General features: G+C 40.1%; 1 protein-coding gene across 2 annotated transcripts in view; it reads left to right on the forward strand.

Annotated features, from left to right (window-relative positions):
- LOC102801291 (uncharacterized) overlaps window positions 1-18,853 on the forward strand; it is a 70,157-nt gene that overhangs the window by 48,016 nt on the left and 3,288 nt on the right. For both annotated transcript variants that reach the window (XM_085490763.1, XM_085490762.1), the window contains 2 exons: window positions 15,355-17,625; window positions 17,778-17,918. In XM_085490763.1, coding sequence (XP_085346889.1) covers window positions 15,355-17,625; window positions 17,778-17,918 — 2,412 coding nt within the window. The remainder of the gene's footprint in view (window positions 1-15,354; window positions 17,626-17,777; window positions 17,919-18,853) is intronic.

An 18,853-nucleotide genomic window follows, 5' to 3' on the forward strand; every position in this document is an offset into this window, starting at 1 on the left:
CTGATGACTTGGTTGTTCTCTACATAGTGTTTTGTGTAGACTCACTAGTGACTTGGTTGTTCTCTACATAGTGTTTTGTGTAGACTCACTGGTGACTTGGTTGTTCTCTACATAGTGTTTTGTGTAGACTCACTGATGACTTGGTTGTTCTCTACATAGTGTTTTGTGTAGACTCACTAGTGACTTGGTTGTTCTCTACATAGTGTTTGTGTAGACTCACTGATGACTTGGTTGTTCTCTACATAGTGTTTTGTGTAGACTCACTGGTGACTTGGTTGTTCTCTACATAGTGTTTTGTGTAGACTCACTGGTGACTTGGTTGTTCTCTACATAGTGTTTTGTGTAGACTCACTGGTGACTTGGTTGTTCTCTACATAGTGTTTTGTGTAGACTCACTGGTGACTTGGTTGTTCTCTACATAGTGTTTTGTGTAGACTCACTGGTGACTTGGTTGTTCTCTACATAGTGTTTTGTGTAGACTCACTGGTGACTTGGTTGTTCTCTACATAGTGTTTTGTGTAGACTCACTGGTGACTTGGTTGTTCTCTACATAGTGTTTTGTGTAGACTCACTGATGACTTGGTTGTTCTCTACATAGTGTTTTGTGTAGACTCACTGGTTACTTGGTTGTTCTCTACATAGTGTTTTGTGTAGACTCACTGGTTACTTGGTTGTTCTCTACATAGTGTTTTGTGTAGACTCACTGATGACTTGGCTGTTCTCTACATAGTGTTTTGTGTAGACTCACTGATGACTTGGTTGTTCTCTACATAGTGTTTTGTGTAGACTCACTGGTGACTTGGTTGTTCTCTACATAGTGTTTTGTGTAGACTCACTGGTGACTTGGTTGTTCTCTACATAGTGTTTTGTGTAGACTCACTGGTGACTTGGTTGTTCTCTACATAGTGTTTTGTGTAGACTCACTGGTGACTTGGTTGTTCTCTACATAGTGTTTTGTGTAGACTCACTGGTGACTTGGTTGTTCTCTACATAGTGTTTTGTGTAGACTCACTGGTGACTTGGTTGTTCTCTACATAGTGTTTTGTGTAGACTCACTGGTGACTTGGTTGTTCTCTACATAGTGTTTTGTGTAGACTCACTGATGACTTGGTTGTTCTCTACATAGTGTTTTGTGTAGACTCACTGGTGACTTGGTTGTTCTCTACATAGTGTTTTGTGTAGACTCACTAGTGACTTGGTTGTTCTCTACATAGTGTTTTGTGTAGACTCACTGGTGACTTGGTTGTTCTCTACATAGTGTTTTGTGTAGACTCACTGGTGCCTTGGTTGTTCTCTACATAGTGTTTTGTGTAGATTCACTGGCGACTTGGTTGTTCTCTACATAGTGTTTTGTGTAAACTCACTGATGACTTGGTTGTTCTCTACATAGTGTTTGTGTAGACTCACTGGTGACTTGGTTGTTCTCTACATAGTGTTTTGTGTAGACTCACTGGTGACTTGGTTGTTCTCTACATAGTGTTTTGTGTAGACTCACTGGTGACTTGGTTGTTCTCTACATAGTGTTTTGTGTAGACTCACTGATGACTTGGTTGTTCTCTACATAGTGTTTTGTGTAGACTCACTGGTGACTTGGTTGTTCTCTACATAGTGTTTTGTGTAGACTTACTGGTGACTTGGTTGTTCTCTACATAGTGTTTTGTGTAGACTCACTGATGACTTGGTTGTTCTCTACATAGTGTTTTGTGTCGACTCACTGGTGACTTGGTTGTTCTCTACATAGTGTTTTGTGTAGACTCACTGATGACTTGGTTGTTCTCCACAGAGTGTTTTGTGTAGACTCACTGGTGACTTGGTTGTTCTCTACATAGTGTTTTGTGTAGACTCACTGATGACTTCGTTGTTCTCTACATAGTGTTTTGTGTAGACTCACTGATGACTTGGTTGTTCTCTACATAGTGTTTTGTGTAGACTCACTGGTGACTGGTTTGTTCTCTACATAGTGTTTTGTGTAGACTCACTGATGACTTGGTTGTTCTCTACATAGTGTTTTGTGTAGACTCACTGATGACTTGGTTGTTCTCTACATAGTGTTTTGTGTAGACTCACTGGTGACTTGGTTGTTCTCTACATAGTGTTTTGTGTAGACTCACTGGTGACTTGGTTGTTCTCTACATAGTGTTTTGTGTAGACTCACTGGTGACTTGGTTGTTCTCTACATAGTGTTTTGTGTAGACTCACTAGTGACTTGGTTGTTCTCTACATAGTGTTTTTTGTAGACTCACTGATGACTTGGTTGTTCTCTACATAGTGTTTTGTGTAGACTCACTGGTGACTTGGTTGTTCTCTACATAGTGTTTTGTGTAGACTCACTGGTGACTTGGTTGTTCTCTACATTGTGTTTTGTGTAGACTCACTGATGACTTGGTTGTTCTCTACATAGTGTTTTGTGTAGACTCACTGGTGACTTGGTTGTTCTCTACATAGTGTTTTGTGTAGACTCATTGATGACTTGGTTGTTCTCCACAGAGTGTTTTGTGTAGACTCACTGGTGACTTGGTTGTTCTCTACATAGTGTTTTGTGTAGACTCACTGATGACTTGGTTGTTCTCTACATAGTGTTTTGTGTAGACTCACTGATGACTTGGTTGTTCTCTACATAGTGTTTTGTGTAGACTCACTGGTGACTTGGTTGTTCTCTACATAGTGTTTTGTGTAGACTCACTGATGACTTGGTTGTTCTCTACATAGTGTTTTGTGTAGACTCACTGATGACTTGGTTGTTCTCTACATAGTGTTTTGTGTAGACTCACTGGTGACTTGGTTGTTCTCTACATAGTGTTTTGTGTAGACTCACTGATGACTTGGTTGTTTTCTACATAGTGTTTTGTGTAGACTCACTGGTGACTTGGTTGTTCTCTACATAGTGTTTTGTGTAGACTCACTGGTTACTTGGTTGTTCTCTACATAGTGTTTTGTGTAGACTCACTGATGACTTGGCTGTTCTCTACATAGTGTTTTGTGTAGACTCACTGATGACTTGGTTGTTCTCTACATAGTGTTTTGTGTAGACTCACTGGTGACTTGGTTGTTCTCTACATAGTGTTTTGTGTAGACTCACTGGTGACTTGGTTGTTCTCTACATAGTGTTTTGTGTAGACTCGCTGATGACTTGGTTGTTCTCTACATAGTGTTTTGTGTAGACTCGCTGGTGACTTGGTTGTTCTCTACATAGTGTTTTGTGTAAACTCACTGATGACTTGGTTGTTCTCTACATAGTGTTTTGTGTAAACTCACTGATGACTTGGTTGTTCTCTACATAGTGTTTTGTGTAAACTCACTGATGACTTGGTTGTTCTCTACATAGTGTTTTGTGTAGACTCACTGATGACTTGGTTGTTCTCTACATAGTGTTTTGTGTAGACTTACTGATGACTTGGTTGTTCTCTACATAGTGTTTTGTGTAGACTCACTGGTGACTTGGTTGTTCTCCACAGTGTTTTGTGTAGACTCACTAGTGACTTGGTTGTTCTCTACATAGTGTTTTGTGTAGACACACTGGTGACTTGGTTGTTCTCTACATAGTGTTTTGTGTAGATTCACTGGTGACTTTGTTGTTCTCTACATAGTGTTTTGTGTAGACTCACTGGTGACTTGGTTGTTCTCTACATAGTGTTTTGTGTAGACTCACTGATGACTTGGCTGTTCTCTACATAGTGTTTTGTGTAGACTCACTGGTGACTTGGTTGTTCTCTACATAGTGTTTTGTGTAGACTCACTGGTGACTTGGTTGTTCTCTACATAGTGTTTTGTGTAGACTCACTGGTTACTTGGTTGTTCTCTACATAGTGTTTTGTGTAGACTCACTGGTGACTTGGTTGTTCTCTACATAGTGTTTTGTGTAGACTCACTGGTTACTTGGTTGTTCTCTACATAGTGTTTTGTGTAGACTCACTGGTGACTTGGTTGTTCTCTACATAGTGTTTTGTGTAGACTCACTGGTGACTTGGTTGTTCTCTACATAGTGTTTTGTGTAGACTCACTGGTGACTTGGTTGTTCTCTACATAGCGTTTTGTGTAGACTCACTGATGACTTGGTTGTTCTCTACATAGTGTTTTGTGTAGACTCACTGATGACTTGGTTGTTCTCTACATAGTGTTTTGTGTAGACTCACTGGTGACTTGGTTGTTCTCTACATAGTGTTTTGTGTAGACTCACTGGTGACTTGGTTGTTCTCTACATAGTGTTTTGTGTAGACTCACTAGTGACTTGGTTGTTCTCTACATAGTGTTTTGTGTAGACTCACTGATGACTTAGTTGTTCTCTACATAGTGTTTTGTGTAGACTCACTGGTGACTTGGTTGTTCTCTACATAGTGTTTTGTGTAGACTCACTGGTGACTTGGTTGTTCTCTACATTGTGTTTTGTGTAGACTCACTGATGACTTGGTTGTTCTCTACATAGTGTTTTGTGTAGACTCACTGGTGACTTGGTTGTTCTCTACATAGTGTTTTGTGTAGACTCATTGATGACTTGGTTGTTCTCCACAGAGTGTTTTGTGTAGACTCACTGGTGACTTGGTTGTTCTCTACATAGTGTTTTGTGTAGACTCACTGATGACTTGGTTGTTCTCTACATAGTGTTTTGTGTAGACTCACTGATGACTTGGTTGTTCTCTACATAGTGTTTTGTGTAGACTCACTGGTGACTTGGTTGTTCTCTACATAGTGTTTTGTGTAGACTCACTGATGACTTGGTTGTTCTCTACATAGTGTTTTGTGTAGACTCACTGATGACTTGGTTGTTCTCTACATAGTGTTTTGTGTAGACTCACTGGTGACTTGGTTGTTCTCTACATAGTGTTTTGTGTAGACTCACTGATGACTTGGTTGTTTTCTACATAGTGTTTTGTGTAGACTCACTGGTGACTTGGTTGTTTTCTACATAGTGTTTTGTGTAGACTCACTGGTGACTTGGTTGTTCTCTACATAGTGTTTTGTGTAGACTCACTGGTTACTTGGCTGTTCTCTACATAGTGTTTTGTGTAGACTCACTGGTGACTTGGTTGTTCTCTACATAGTGTTTTGTGTAGACTCGCTGATGACTTGGTTGTTCTCTACATAGTGTTTTGTGTAGACTCGCTGGTGACTTGGTTGTTCTCTACATAGTGTTTTGTGTAAACTCACTGATGACTTGGTTGTTCTCTACATAGTGTTTTGTGTAAACTCACTGATGACTTGGTTGTTCTCTACATAGTGTTTTGTGTAAACTCACTGATGACTTGGTTGTTCTCTACATAGTGTTTTGTGTAGACTCACTGATGACTTGGTTGTTCTCTACATAGTGTTTTGTGTAGACTTACTGATGACTTGGTTGTTCTCTACATAGTGTTTTGTGTAGACTCACTGGTGACTTGGTTGTTCTCTACATAGTGTTTTGTGTAGACTCACTGATGACTTGGCTGTTCTCTACATAGTGTTTTGTGTAGACTCACTGGTGACTTGGTTGTTCTCTACATAGTGTTTTGTGTAGACTCACTGGTGACTTGGTTGTTCTCTACATAGTGTTTTGTGTAGACTCACTGGTTACTTGGTTGTTCTCTACATAGTGTTTTGTGTAGACTCACTGGTGACTTGGTTGTTCTCTACATAGTGTTTTGTGTAGACTCACTGGTGACTTGGTTGTTCTCTACATAGTGTTTTGTGTAGACTCACTGGTGACTTGGTTGTTCTCTACATAGTGTTTTGTGTAGACTCACTGGTGACTTGGTTGTTCTCTACATAGTGTTTTGTGTAGACTCACTGGTGACTTGGTTGTTCTCTACATAGCGTTTTATGTAGACTCACTGATGACTTGGTTGTTCTCTACATAGTGTTTTGTGTAGACTCACTGATGACTTGGTTGTTCTCTACATAGTGTTTTGTGTAGACTCACTGGTGACTTGGTTGTTCTCTACATAGTGTTTTGTGTAGACTCACTGGTGACTTGGTTGTTCTCTACATAGTGTTTTGTGTAGACTCACTGGTGACTTGGTTGTTCTCTACATAGTGTTTTGTGTAGACTCACTAGTGACTTGGTTGTTCTCTACATAGTGTTTTGTGTAGACTCACTGATGACTTAGTTGTTCTCTACATAGTGTTTTGTGTAGACTCACTGGTGACTTGGTTGTTCTCTACATAGTGTTTTGTGTAGACTCACTGGTGACTTGGTTGTTCCCTACATTGTGTTTTGTGTAGACTCACTGATGACTTGGTTGTTCTCTACATAGTGTTTTGTGTAGACTCACTGGTGACTTGGTTGTTCTCCACATAGTGTTTTGTGTAGACTCATTGATGACTTGGTTGTTCTCCACAGAGTGTTTTGTGTAGACTCACTGGTGACTTGGTTGTTCTCTACATAGTGTTTTGTGTAGACTCACTGATGACTTGGTTGTTCTCTACATAGTGTTTTGTGTAGACTCACTGATGACTTGGTTGTTCTCTACATAGTGTTTTGTGTAGACTCACTGGTGACTTGGTTGTTCTCTACATAGTGTTTTGTGTAGACTCACTGATGACTTGGTTGTTCTCTACATAGTGTTTTGTGTAGACTCACTGATGACTTGGTTGTTCTCTACATAGTGTTTTGTGTAGACTCACTGGTGAATTGGTTGTTCTCTACATAGTGTTTTGTGTAGACTCACTGATGACTTGGTTGTTTTCTACATAGTGTTTTGTGTAGACTCACTGGTGACTTGGTTGTTCTCTACATAGTGTTTTGTGTAGACTCACTGGTTACTTGGTTGTTCTCTACATAGTGTTTTGTGTAGACTCACTGATGACTTGGCTGTTCTCTACATAGTGTTTTGTGTAGACTCACTGATGACTTGGTTGTTCTCTACATAGTGTTTTGTGTAGACTCACTGGTGACTTGGTTGTTCTCTACATAGTGTTTTGTGTAGACTCACTGGTGACTTGGTTGTTCTCTACATAGTGTTTTGTGTAGACTCGCTGATGACTTGGTTGTTCTCTACATAGTGTTTTGTGTAGACTCGCTGGTGACTTGGTTGTTCTCTACATAGTGTTTTGTGTAAACTCACTGATGACTTGGTTGTTCTCTACATAGTGTTTTGTGTAAACTCACTGATGACTTGGTTGTTCTCTACATAGTGTTTTGTGTAAACTCACTGATGACTTGGTTGTTCTCTACATAGTGTTTTGTGTAGACTCACTGATGACTTGGTTGTTCTCTACATAGTGTTTTGTGTAGACTCACTGGTGACTTGGTTGTTCTCTACATAGTGTTTTGTGTAGACTCACTGATGACTTGGTTGTTCTCTACATAGTGTTTTGTGTAGACTCACTGGTGACTTGGTTGTTCTCTACATAGTGTTTTGTGTAGACTCACTGGTGACTTGGTTGTTCTCTACATAGTGTTTTGTGTAGACTCGCTGATGACTTGGTTGTTCTCTACATAGTGTTTTGTGTAGACTCGCTGGTGACTTGGTTGTTCTCTACATAGTGTTTTGTGTAAACTCTCTGATGACTTGGTTGTTCTCTACATAGTGTTTTGTGTAAACTCACTGATGACTTGGTTGTTCTCTACATAGTGTTTTGTGTAAACTCACTGATGACTTGGTTGTTCTCTACATAGTGTTTTGTGTAAACTCACTGATGACTTGGTTGTTCTCTACATAGTGTTTTGTGTAGACTCACTGATGACTTGGTTGTTCTCTACATAGTGTTTTGTGTAGACTCACTGGTGACTTGGTTCTCTACATAGTGTTTTGTGTAGACTCACTGGTGACTTGGTTGTTCTCTACATAGTGTTTTGTGTAGACTCACTAGTGACTTGGTTGTTCTCTACATAGTGTTTTGTGTAGACTCACTGATGACTTAGTTGTTCTCTACATAGTGTTTTGTGTAGACTCACTGGTGACTTGGTTGTTCTCTACATAGTGTTTTGTGTAGACTCACTGGTGACTTGGTTGTTCTCTACATTGTGTTTTGTGTAGACTCACTGATGACTTGGTTGTTCTCTACATAGTGTTTTGTGTAGACTCACTGGTGACTTGGTTGTTCTCTACATAGTGTTTTGTGTAGACTCATTGATGACTTGGTTGTTCTCCACAGAGTGTTTTGTGTAGACTCACTGGTGACTTGGTTGTTCTCTACATAGTGTTTTGTGTAGACTCACTGATGACTTGGTTGTTCTCTACATAGTGTTTTGTGTAGACTCACTGATGACTTGGTTGTTCTCTACATAGTGTTTTGTGTAGACTCACTGGTGACTTGGTTGTTCTCTACATAGTGTTTTGTGTAGACTCACTGATGACTTGGTTGTTCTCTACATAGTGTTTTGTGTAGACTCACTGATGACTTGGTTGTTCTCTACATAGTGTTTTGTGTAGACTCACTGGTGACTTGGTTGTTCTCTACATTGTGTTTTGTGTAGACTCACTGATGACTTGGTTGTTTTCTACATAGTGTTTTGTGTAGACTCACTGGTGACTTGGTTGTTCTCTACATAGTGTTTTGTGTAGACTCACTGATGACTTGGTTGTTCTCTACATAGTGTTTTGTGTAGACTCACTGATGACTTGGTTGTTCTCTACATAGTGTTTTGTGTAGACTCACTGGTGACTTGGTTCTCTACATAGTGTTTTGTGTAGACTCACTGGTGACTTGGTTGTTCTCTACATAGTGTTTTGTGTAGACTCACTAGTGACTTGGTTGTTCTCTACATAGTGTTTTGTGTAGACTCACTGATGACTTAGTTGTTCTCTACATAGTGTTTTGTGTAGACTCACTGGTGACTTGGTTGTTCTCTACATAGTGTTTTGTGTAGACTCACTGGTGACTTGGTTGTTCTCTACATTGTGTTTTGTGTAGACTCACTGATGACTTGGTTGTTCTCTACATAGTGTTTTGTGTAGACTCACTGGTGACTTGGTTGTTCTCTACATAGTGTTTTGTGTAGACTCATTGATGACTTGGTTGTTCTCCACAGAGTGTTTTGTGTAGACTCACTGGTGACTTGGTTGTTCTCTACATAGTGTTTTGTGTAGACTCACTGATGACTTGGTTGTTCTCTACATAGTGTTTTGTGTAGACTCACTGATGACTTGGTTGTTCTCTACATAGTGTTTTGTGTAGACTCACTGGTGACTTGGTTGTTCTCTACATAGTGTTTTGTGTAGACTCACTGATGACTTGGTTGTTCTCTACATAGTGTTTTGTGTAGACTCACTGATGACTTGGTTGTTCTCTACATAGTGTTTTGTGTAGACTCACTGGTGACTTGGTTGTTCTCTACATTGTGTTTTGTGTAGACTCACTGATGACTTGGTTGTTTTCTACATAGTGTTTTGTGTAGACTCACTGGTGACTTGGTTGTTCTCTACATAGTGTTTTGTGTAGACTCACTGATGACTTGGTTGTTCTCTACATAGTGTTTTGTGTAGACTCACTGATGACTTGGTTGTTCTCTACATAGTGTTTTGTGTAGACTCACTGGTGACTTGGTTGTTCTCTACATAGTGTTTTGTGTAGACTCACTGGTGACTTGGTTGTTCTCTACATAGTGTTTTGTGTAGACTCGCTGATGACTTGGTTGTTCTCTACATAGTGTTTTGTGTAGACTCGCTGGTGACTTGGTTGTTCTCTACATAGTGTTTTGTGTAGACTCACTAGTGACTTGGTTGTTCTCTACATAGTGTTTTGTGTAGACTCACTGGTGACTTGGTTGTTCTCTACATAGTGTTTTGTGTAGATTCACTGGTGACTTTGTTGTTCTCTACATAGTGTTTTGTGTAGACTCACTGGTGACTTGGTTGTTCTCTACATAGTGGTTTGTGTAGACTCACTGGTGCCTTGGTTGTTCTCTACATAGTGTTTTGTGTAGATTCTCTGGCGACTTGGTTGTTCTCTACATAGTGTTTTGTGTAAACTCACTGATGACTTGGTTGTTCTCTACATAGTGTTTGTGTAGACTCACTGGTGACTTGGTTGTTCTCTACATAGTGTTTTGTGTAGACTCACTGGTGACTTGGTTGTTCTCTACATAGTGTTTTGTGTAGACTCACTAGTGACTTGGTTGTTCTCTACATAGTGTTTTGTGTAGACTCACTGATGACTTGGTTGTTCTCTACATAGTGTTTTGTGTAGACTCACTGGTGACTTGGTTGTTCTCTACATAGTGTTTTGTGTAGACTCACTGGTGACTTGGTTGTTCTCTACATAGTGTTTGTGTAGACTCACTGGTGACTTGGTTGTTCTCTACATAGTGTTTTGTGTAGACTCACTGGTGACTTGGTTGTTCTCTACATAGTGTTTTGTGTAGACTCACTAGTGACTTGGTTGTTCTCTACATAGTGTTTTGTGTAGACTCACTGATGACTTGGTTGTTCTCTACATAGTGTTTTGTGTAGACTCACTGGTGACTTGGTTGTTCTCTACATAGTGTTTTGTGTAGACTCACTGGTGACTTGGTTGTTCTCTACATAGTGTTTTGTGTAGACTCACTGGTGACTTGGTTGTTCTCTACATAGTGTTTTGTGTAGACTCACTGGTGACTTGGTTGTTCTCTACATAGTGTTTTGTGTAGACTCACTGATGACTTGGTTGTTCTCTACATAGTGTTTTGTGTAGACTCACTGGTGACTTGGTTGTTCTCTACATAGTGTTTTGTGTAGACTCACTGGTGACTTGGTTGTTCTCTACATAGTGTTTTGTGTAGACTCACTGATGACTTGGTTGTTCTCTACATAGTGTTTTGTGTAGACTCACTGGTAACTTGGTTGTTCTCTACATAGTGTTTTGTGTAGACTCACTGGTGACTTGGTTGTTCTCTACATAGTGTTTTGTGTAGACTCACTGATGACTTGGTTGTTCTCTACATAGTGTTTTGTGTAGACTCACTGGTGACTTGGTTGTTCTCTACATAGTGTTTTGTGTAGACTCACTGGTGACTTGGTTGTTCTCTACATAGTGTTTTGTGTAGACTCACTGGTGACTTGGTTGTTCTCTACATAGTGTTTTGTGTAGACTCACTGATGACTTGGTTGTTCTCTACATAGTGTTTTGTGTAGACTCACTGGTGACTTGGTTGTTCTCTACATAGTGTTTTGTGTAGACTCATTGATGACTTGGTTGTTCTCCACAGAGTGTTTTGTGTAGACTCACTGGTGACTTGGTTGTTCTCTACATAGTGTTTTGTGTAGACTCACTGGTGACTTGGTTGTTCTCTACATAGTGTTTTGTGTAGACTCACTGATGACTTGGTTGTTCTCTACATAGTGTTTTGTGTAGACTCATTGATGACTTGGTTGTTCTCCACAGAGTGTTTTGTGTAGACTCACTGGTGACTTGGTTGTTCTCTACATAGTGTTTTGTGTAGACTCACTGGTGACTTGGTTGTTCTCTACATAGTGTTTTGTGTAGACTCACTGATGACTTGGTTGTTCTCTACATAGTGTTTTGTGTAGACTCACTGGTGACTTGGTTGTTCTCTACATAGTGTTTTGTGTAGACTCACTGGTGACTTGGTTGTTTTCTACATAGTGTTTTGTGTAGACTCACTGGTGACTTGGTTGTTCTCTACATAGTGTTTTGTGTAGACTCACTGGTTACTTGGTTGTTCTCTACATAGTGTTTTGTGTAGACTCACTGGTTACTTGGTTGTTCTCTACATAGTGTTTTGTGTAGACTCACTGATGACTTGGCTGTTCTCTGCATAGTGTTTTGTGTAGACTCACTGATGACTTGGTTGTTCTCTACATAGTGTTTTGTGTAGACTCACTGGTGACTTGGTTGTTCTCTACATAGTGTTTTGTGTAGACTCACTGGTGACTTGGTTGTTCTCTACATAGTGTTTTGTGTAGACTCACTGATGACTTGGTTGTTCTCTACATAGTGTTTTGTGTAGACTCACTGGTTACTTGGTTGTTCTCTACATAGTGTTTTGTGTAAACTCACTGATGACTTGGTTGTTCTCTACATAGTGTTTTGTGTAAACTCACTGATGACTTGGTTGTTCTCTACATAGTGTTTTGTGTAAACTCACTGATGACTTGGTTGTTCTCTACATAGTGTTTTGTGTAGACTCACTGATGACTTGGTTGTTCTCTACATAGTGTTTTGTGTAGACTCACTGGTGACTTGGTTGTTCTCCACAGTGTTTTATGTAGACTCACTAGTGACTTGGTTGTTCTCTACATAGTGTTTTGTGTAGACTCACTGGTGACTTGGTTGTTCTCTACATAGTGTTTTGTGTAGATTCACTGGTGACTTTGTTGTTCTCTACATAGTGTTTTGTGTAGACTCACTGGTGACTTGGTTGTTCTCTACATAGTGTTTTGTGTAGACTCACTGATGACTTGGCTGTTCTCTACATAGTGTTTTGTGTAGACTCACTGATGACTTGGTTGTTCTCTACTTAGTGTTTTGTGTAGACTCACTGGTGACTTGGTTGTTCTCTGCATAGTGTTTTGTGTAGACTCACTGGTTACTTGGTTGTTCTCTACATAGTGTTTTGTGTAGACTCACTGGTGACTTGGTTGTTCTCTACATAGTGTTTTGTGTAGACTCACTGGTGACTTGGTTGTTCTCTACATAGTGTTTTGTGTAGACTCACTGGTGACTTGGTTGTTCTCTACATAGTGTTTTGTGTAGACTCACTGGTGACTTGGTTGTTCTCTACATAGTGTTTTGTGTAGACTCACTGGTGACTTGGTTGTTCTCTACATAGTGTTTTGTGTAGACTCACTGGTGACTTGGTTGTTCTCTACATAGTGTTTTGTGTAGACTCACTGGTGACTTGGTTGTTCTCTACATAGTGTTTTGTGTAGACTCACTGGTGACTTGGTTGTTCTCTACATAGTGTTTTGTGTAGACTCACTGATGACTTGGTTGTTCTCTACATAGTGTTTTATGTAGACTTACTGATGACTTGGTTGTTCTCTACATAGTGTTTTGTGTAGACTCACTGATGACTTGGTTGTTCTCTACATAGTGTTTTGTGTACACTCACTGGTGACTTGGTTGTTCTCTACATAGTGTTTTGTGTAGACTCACTGATGACTTGGTTGTTTTCTACATAGTGTTTTGTGTAGACTCACTGGTGACTTGGTTGTTCTCTACATAGTGTTTTGTGTAGACTCACTGGTGACTTGGTTGTTCTCTACATAGTGTTTTGTGTAGACTCACTGGTTACTTGGTTGTTCTCTACATAGTGTTTTGTGTAGACTCACTGGTGACTTGGTTGTTCTCTCCATAGTGTTTTGTGTAGACTCACTGGTGACTTGGTTGTTCTCCACAGTGTTTTATGTAGACTCACTGGTGACTTGGTTGTTCTCTACATAGTGTTTTGTGTAGACTCACTGATGACTTGGTTGTTCTCTACATAGTGTTTTGTGTAGACTCACTGGTTACTTGGTTGTTCTCTACATAGTGTTTTGTGTAGACTCACTGGTGACTTGGTTGTTCTCTACATAGTGTTTTGTGTAGACTCACTGGTGACTTGGTTGTTCTCTACATAGTGTTTTGTGTAGACTCACTGGTGACTTGGTTGTTCTCTACATAGTGTTTTGTGTAGACTCACTGGTGACTTGGTTGTTCTCTACATAGTGTTTTGTGTAGACTCACTGGTGACTTGGTTGTTCTCTACATAGTGTTTTGTGTAGACTCACTGATGAACTGGTTGTTCTCTACATAGTGTTTTGTGTAGACTCACTGGTGACTTGGTTGTTCTCTACATAGTGTTTTGTGTAGACTCACTGGTGACTTGGTTGTTCTCTACATAGTGTTTTGTGTAGACTCACTGGTGACTTGGTTGTTCTCTACATAGTGTTTTGTGTAGACTCACTGATGACTTGGTTGTTCTCTACATAGTGTTTTATGTAGACTTACTGATGACTTGGTTGTTCTCTACATAGTGTTTTGTGTAGACTCACTGATGACTTGGTTGTTCTCTACATAGTGTTTTGTGTACACTCACTGGTGACTTGGTTGTTCTCTACATAGTGTTTTGTGTAGACTCACTGATGACTTGGTTGTTTTCTACATAGTGTTTTGTGTAGACTCACTGGTGACTTGGTTGTTCTCTACATAGTGTTTTGTGTAGACTCACTGGTGACTTGGTTGTTCTCTACATAGTGTTTTGTGTAGACTCACTGGTTACTTGGTTGTTCTCTACATAGTGTTTTGTGTAGACTCACTGGTGACTTGGTTGTTCTCTCCATAGTGTTTTGTGTAGACTCACTGGTGACTTGGTTGTTCTCCACAGTGTTTTATGTAGACTCACTGGTGACTTGGTTGTTCTCTACATAGTGTTTTGTGTAGACTCACTGATGACTTGGTTGTTCTCTACATAGTGTTTGTGTAGACTCACTGATGACTTGGCTGTTCTCTACATAGTGTTTTGTGTAGACTCACTGGTTACTTGGTTGTTCTCTACATAGTGTTTTGTGTAGACTCACTGGTGACTTGGTTGTTCTCTACATAGTGTTTTGTGTAGACTCACTGATGACTTGGTTGTTCTCTACATAGTGTTTTGTGTAAACTCACTGGTGACTTGGTTGTTCTCTACATAGTGTTTTGTGTAGACTCACTGGTGACTTGGTTGTTCTCTACATAGTGTTTTGTGTAGACTCACTGGTGACATTGTTGTTCTCTACATAGTGTTTTGTGTAGACTCACTGGTGACATTGTTGTTTTCTACATAGTGTTTTTTGTAACTGTCATTATTATTGTGTATCTGTCACCGTATTGTGGTATTTCACAGGGTATTTTAATCCTACCATGTCAGGAAATGCGAATTCCAAATATGGAATGATTACGCACGCAAGCGTCCTCTAATGATAAAAACAAACATGGCTGCCACCAGAGTTTGACCGGACTCCACACAAAGAAGTTTGCTGATTCTGCTCTAAACATTTCGGATTTTGACATTCCCATGGTGTATCCTTTGGAGGACAAGATGTATAATAATAATGTTATTACGAGAATACCTCAAAGTATGCACGAAGACAGTACAGCTGCAGTATCGACAGACGCGCAGCGTACTGTTTGAGTAATAACTTTATATTACTGCAAATAACAGATGCAGGAGTTGTGTATTGGTTCCTGGTGTGGATGGATGAAGACGAAACAATGTACAAACCGGTGTCATATTTGCTTCATGACATTCAATGTCAATGTACTCATTGAACTGAAGCTAGTACAAATGTATGACATTGACAAAATGTGTTTTAACACTTAACATCAACAGCAGATATGTCTGAACTTGTTTAGCAAGTGCTGTTAAATGGTTTTGATGCAACATTCTTATCAATTATAGCCATAAATAAATCGGTCATGAACCATTCATTCATGCAGCTCTTTTGATTTTTATTGTATTTTGTTTATTTTTGTCTGCAGATACAACAAAAGAATGTTTAGCCACCCAATCTAGCATTAGTTCTTTAAAAAGTACTGCAACAGGACTTCAGTTAGCCGTATCAATAGCTGCAACATCCATACCAGCCACAGTGATAACGACAACTCAGAGTGCTAATCCTCTTCTTTCATCAAAGAAGACTTGTGAAGCAAGTCAAGACCAATCATTGAAAACTAGCACACTTGCTGCTTTGTTGAAGGAAGACACTCCTGGCACTGGACTTGCAGAGACTGAAATATCAACATTGTCCAACAAAACAAGTACTGCACCCAACACTACAGCAAGTATTATTGCATCTATAAAAGTGCCCTCAACATTCTCAGGAATTAAAACTGATGCAACACCAGCTCTGCAGTTTACTGCGGGTAGTGCAGCTATGCTTAGTGGAATGCCAACTCAATCAACCAATGGATCTTCAGTTTTGAATTTGGGTACTACTACATCAACTATTCAACAGTCTAACACCTTGCAAGCTGCTGTCATACCAGGATATCCAGCTAAGACTGCTGGATTAGCAAGTCACCTTGTGTCTGGATCAGCTGGTTTTCAGATGTCACAGCAGTCAGCTCCCACAACTACAGCTTCTCCATCTGTATTGGGGGGAATTAGTAATTTTAGCTCCACTTCATCTGGAAAATCTCTTGTAGCATCAGCAACACCAGTAGCAGTCACAGCAACAACAACAACAGCAGCAGTAGTAGCAGCAGCAGCAGCAACAGCAGCAAAAACAGCATCTTTGCCTACATTTACAACTCAAGGTGTAACATCAACAACTGCATCTACTAAGTTTTCTGCAGTTTTTCCAACAACTACACCTATCACATTGCAGTCAACTGGTCCAACATTCAACTTCAAGTCGGCTGTATCCACTGACCATTCTAGTGCTGCAGGAGGCTTCAATTTCCAGCAACCAGCTGCATCAGTTAAAACTGAGGTTAAACCCCAAACTGTCTCTTACAGTTCTACAACTGCTCCTGGCATTGGAGGCTTTGGATTGGGTGCAGCCACTAATGTATCTGCTCCGTCTAGCCAGTTCAATTTCCCCTTAGCATCTGCTGGGTCTGGTATATCTGCATTTACTACTGCTTCCACAAATGCTGCTTCCTCCCTTTCCAGCTCTGGTGTTTCCACGGCCACAGTACCTGGAGGTTTAAGCACAACTACACAGAGTGTATTTGGAACACAACCTGCTTCCTCCCAAAGTGGCATTATTGCCCCTAGCTCTTCAGCTTCTGCTACGACAGAGACCTTTGCTTTTGGTGGCTTGTCTGGTCTTGCTTCTTCAACTGGAACAGTTGCTACTGGTTTGGGTAGTTTTGGGGCAACAGCAACAACCACTGCAGCAGGATTTGGGACATCAGTGTCTTTAACAGGAACCATGCCTGGGTTTGGAGTAATATCTACAGCTATAGGACCAACTGCTTCTACTGTAACTATGCCAGGATTTGGGAATAATGCAGGTCAATCATCCTTAATGGGCACAATGCCTGCCTTTGGAGCTGCTTCCATTGATGCAAATACAGCATCATCAACAGGGACAAGGCCTGGGTTTGGAGCAGCTTCCATTGGTGTGATCACAGCGCCATCAACAGGGACAATGCCTGGGTTTGGAGCAGCTGCTACAAAAACAGCAACTATGCCTGGATTTGGGATCCCTTCTGCTGCACCTGTCACAGGGTTTGGGGCAACTCCTACTACCAGTGCTTCATCAGCGATTGCTAGTACTCAAGTATTTGGACTGCCAACAGGTTCCATGGTGACAGGCTTTGGAACAAATTCTACTGGTGGCTTTGGTCTGACTTCTTCTACAGCAGTACCATCAGGTTTTAGTACTCCTAGCATGGCAACCTCAGGTTTTGGGGGTGCAACTACAGCAGCTAGTACTGGGATGGGAGCAGCTCCAGCAAGTGGAACACTAGGTTTTGGTACTACTCTTGGAGTCTCTGGATTTGGTGTACGATCTTCTACACCTCCTGTAGGATTTGGTGGACCTTCCAGCAGTGCACCAACCACATCTACTGCAACATTAAGTGCATTTGGAGGTACAGCCCCTGCTTCAACATTTCAAAGTGGTGTACAGTCAGGATTTGCAACTGGAGCCACTGTAGGTGGAGGTGGCGTTTTTGGTGCTGGATCAACGGGCTTTGGAGGACAAGCTCAGCAACCATCAGCAGGTTTCAATTTTGGAGCACAACAACAACAAGCAGCACAAAATTCCACAGGGTTCAACTTTACAGCCAGTGCTGCCACAGGTGAGAGTCCATTTATATTTGACATAAACCCTTTTAATTTCCATAAACAAGATTACACCAAATTACTGATAATTCTTAATGTAGTAATGTTACCTGATGTGCTGTTTGATGTGCTGTACGTAATTCCTAATTTGAGATTTTCTATTCTGCAGGACAAAATCCAGGCCAAGGTGTAGGAAGTGGTACCACTTTTCAGTTTGGACAAACTCAGACCTCATCATTGCCAGTACCAAGTTTTGTTGCAGGAAAATTTGGACAAACAACTGCAAGTGCTCCTTTCAATTTCTCAGCCGGTATGTTATAGAGTTCTCTCAGAGCCACAAAAAAGGGTATTGTGAAGGCAGTGTGATACTATGTAACAATGGATTTGATTTGATAAAGCCATGCATTGACATGAAAAACAACCAATCAGAATATTTGTTCCAAATAAGAACACAAATTTATTTTCTCCACTTCTGTTGAGTTGAAAGCATGGCTTTTTCATCAAGGTAAACAGTGGCATTTGTCAAAATAAAACCATTTATGTATTTCTCCAAGCATTTGTGTGACTTCTTGGTGATCAGCAATCTCGGTGATAGTACATTGGCTAAATTGGTTGTTTACCAATTATATCAATGGCTACGTTTGTTTACACTAGGTGGTGACATTGTTGCTGCTTACAGTTCTAAGTATATAAATTTGAGGTCATGTTGACCATGAAAATATGGAAAATGCATTTTTTGGCCCAATGTTAATTTGTAATTGTGTTCAAAATCTTCCAACTATTTTGTTTGGTGGTATTATCATCTGCTACAGTGCATTTTCACAGTTACACCTTACAACAATGAACCAGTTACGCAAATCCTGTTACATGTGTGAAGTCATACTTAGAAACAAAATGTGTGATGGTCAATATTGGAAACAATTCACCTAGGAAATTTAACAGATGCTGACTATTTAAACAGGACGAAAATTTCTGATAATGATGCGACACCTCGTTAAAACCCCTCATGAATAACACTGCTTTTTTCAATACAAACTTTTTAAACATATTTAAATATGCTTTTAATACTCTCAGTGCATGGAAGCTCTTTCTAAGCTTTGATTAAATTTGTTTTCCCTCAATTAAAACAAGTGAATCATTCATATTGAAAGGAGACTGCAGGATATGTCATAACTTTTGAAAACTTTTTATCAAGTTGCTTTATCAGTTTAGTCAAAAGAGTACTTGATTATGCATATTGTTTTA

Source organism: Saccoglossus kowalevskii, chromosome 15 (assembly GCF_978046115.1).
Source record: "Saccoglossus kowalevskii chromosome 15, keSacKowa6.1, whole genome shotgun sequence".
NCBI lineage: Eukaryota > Metazoa > Hemichordata > Enteropneusta > Harrimaniidae > Saccoglossus > Saccoglossus kowalevskii.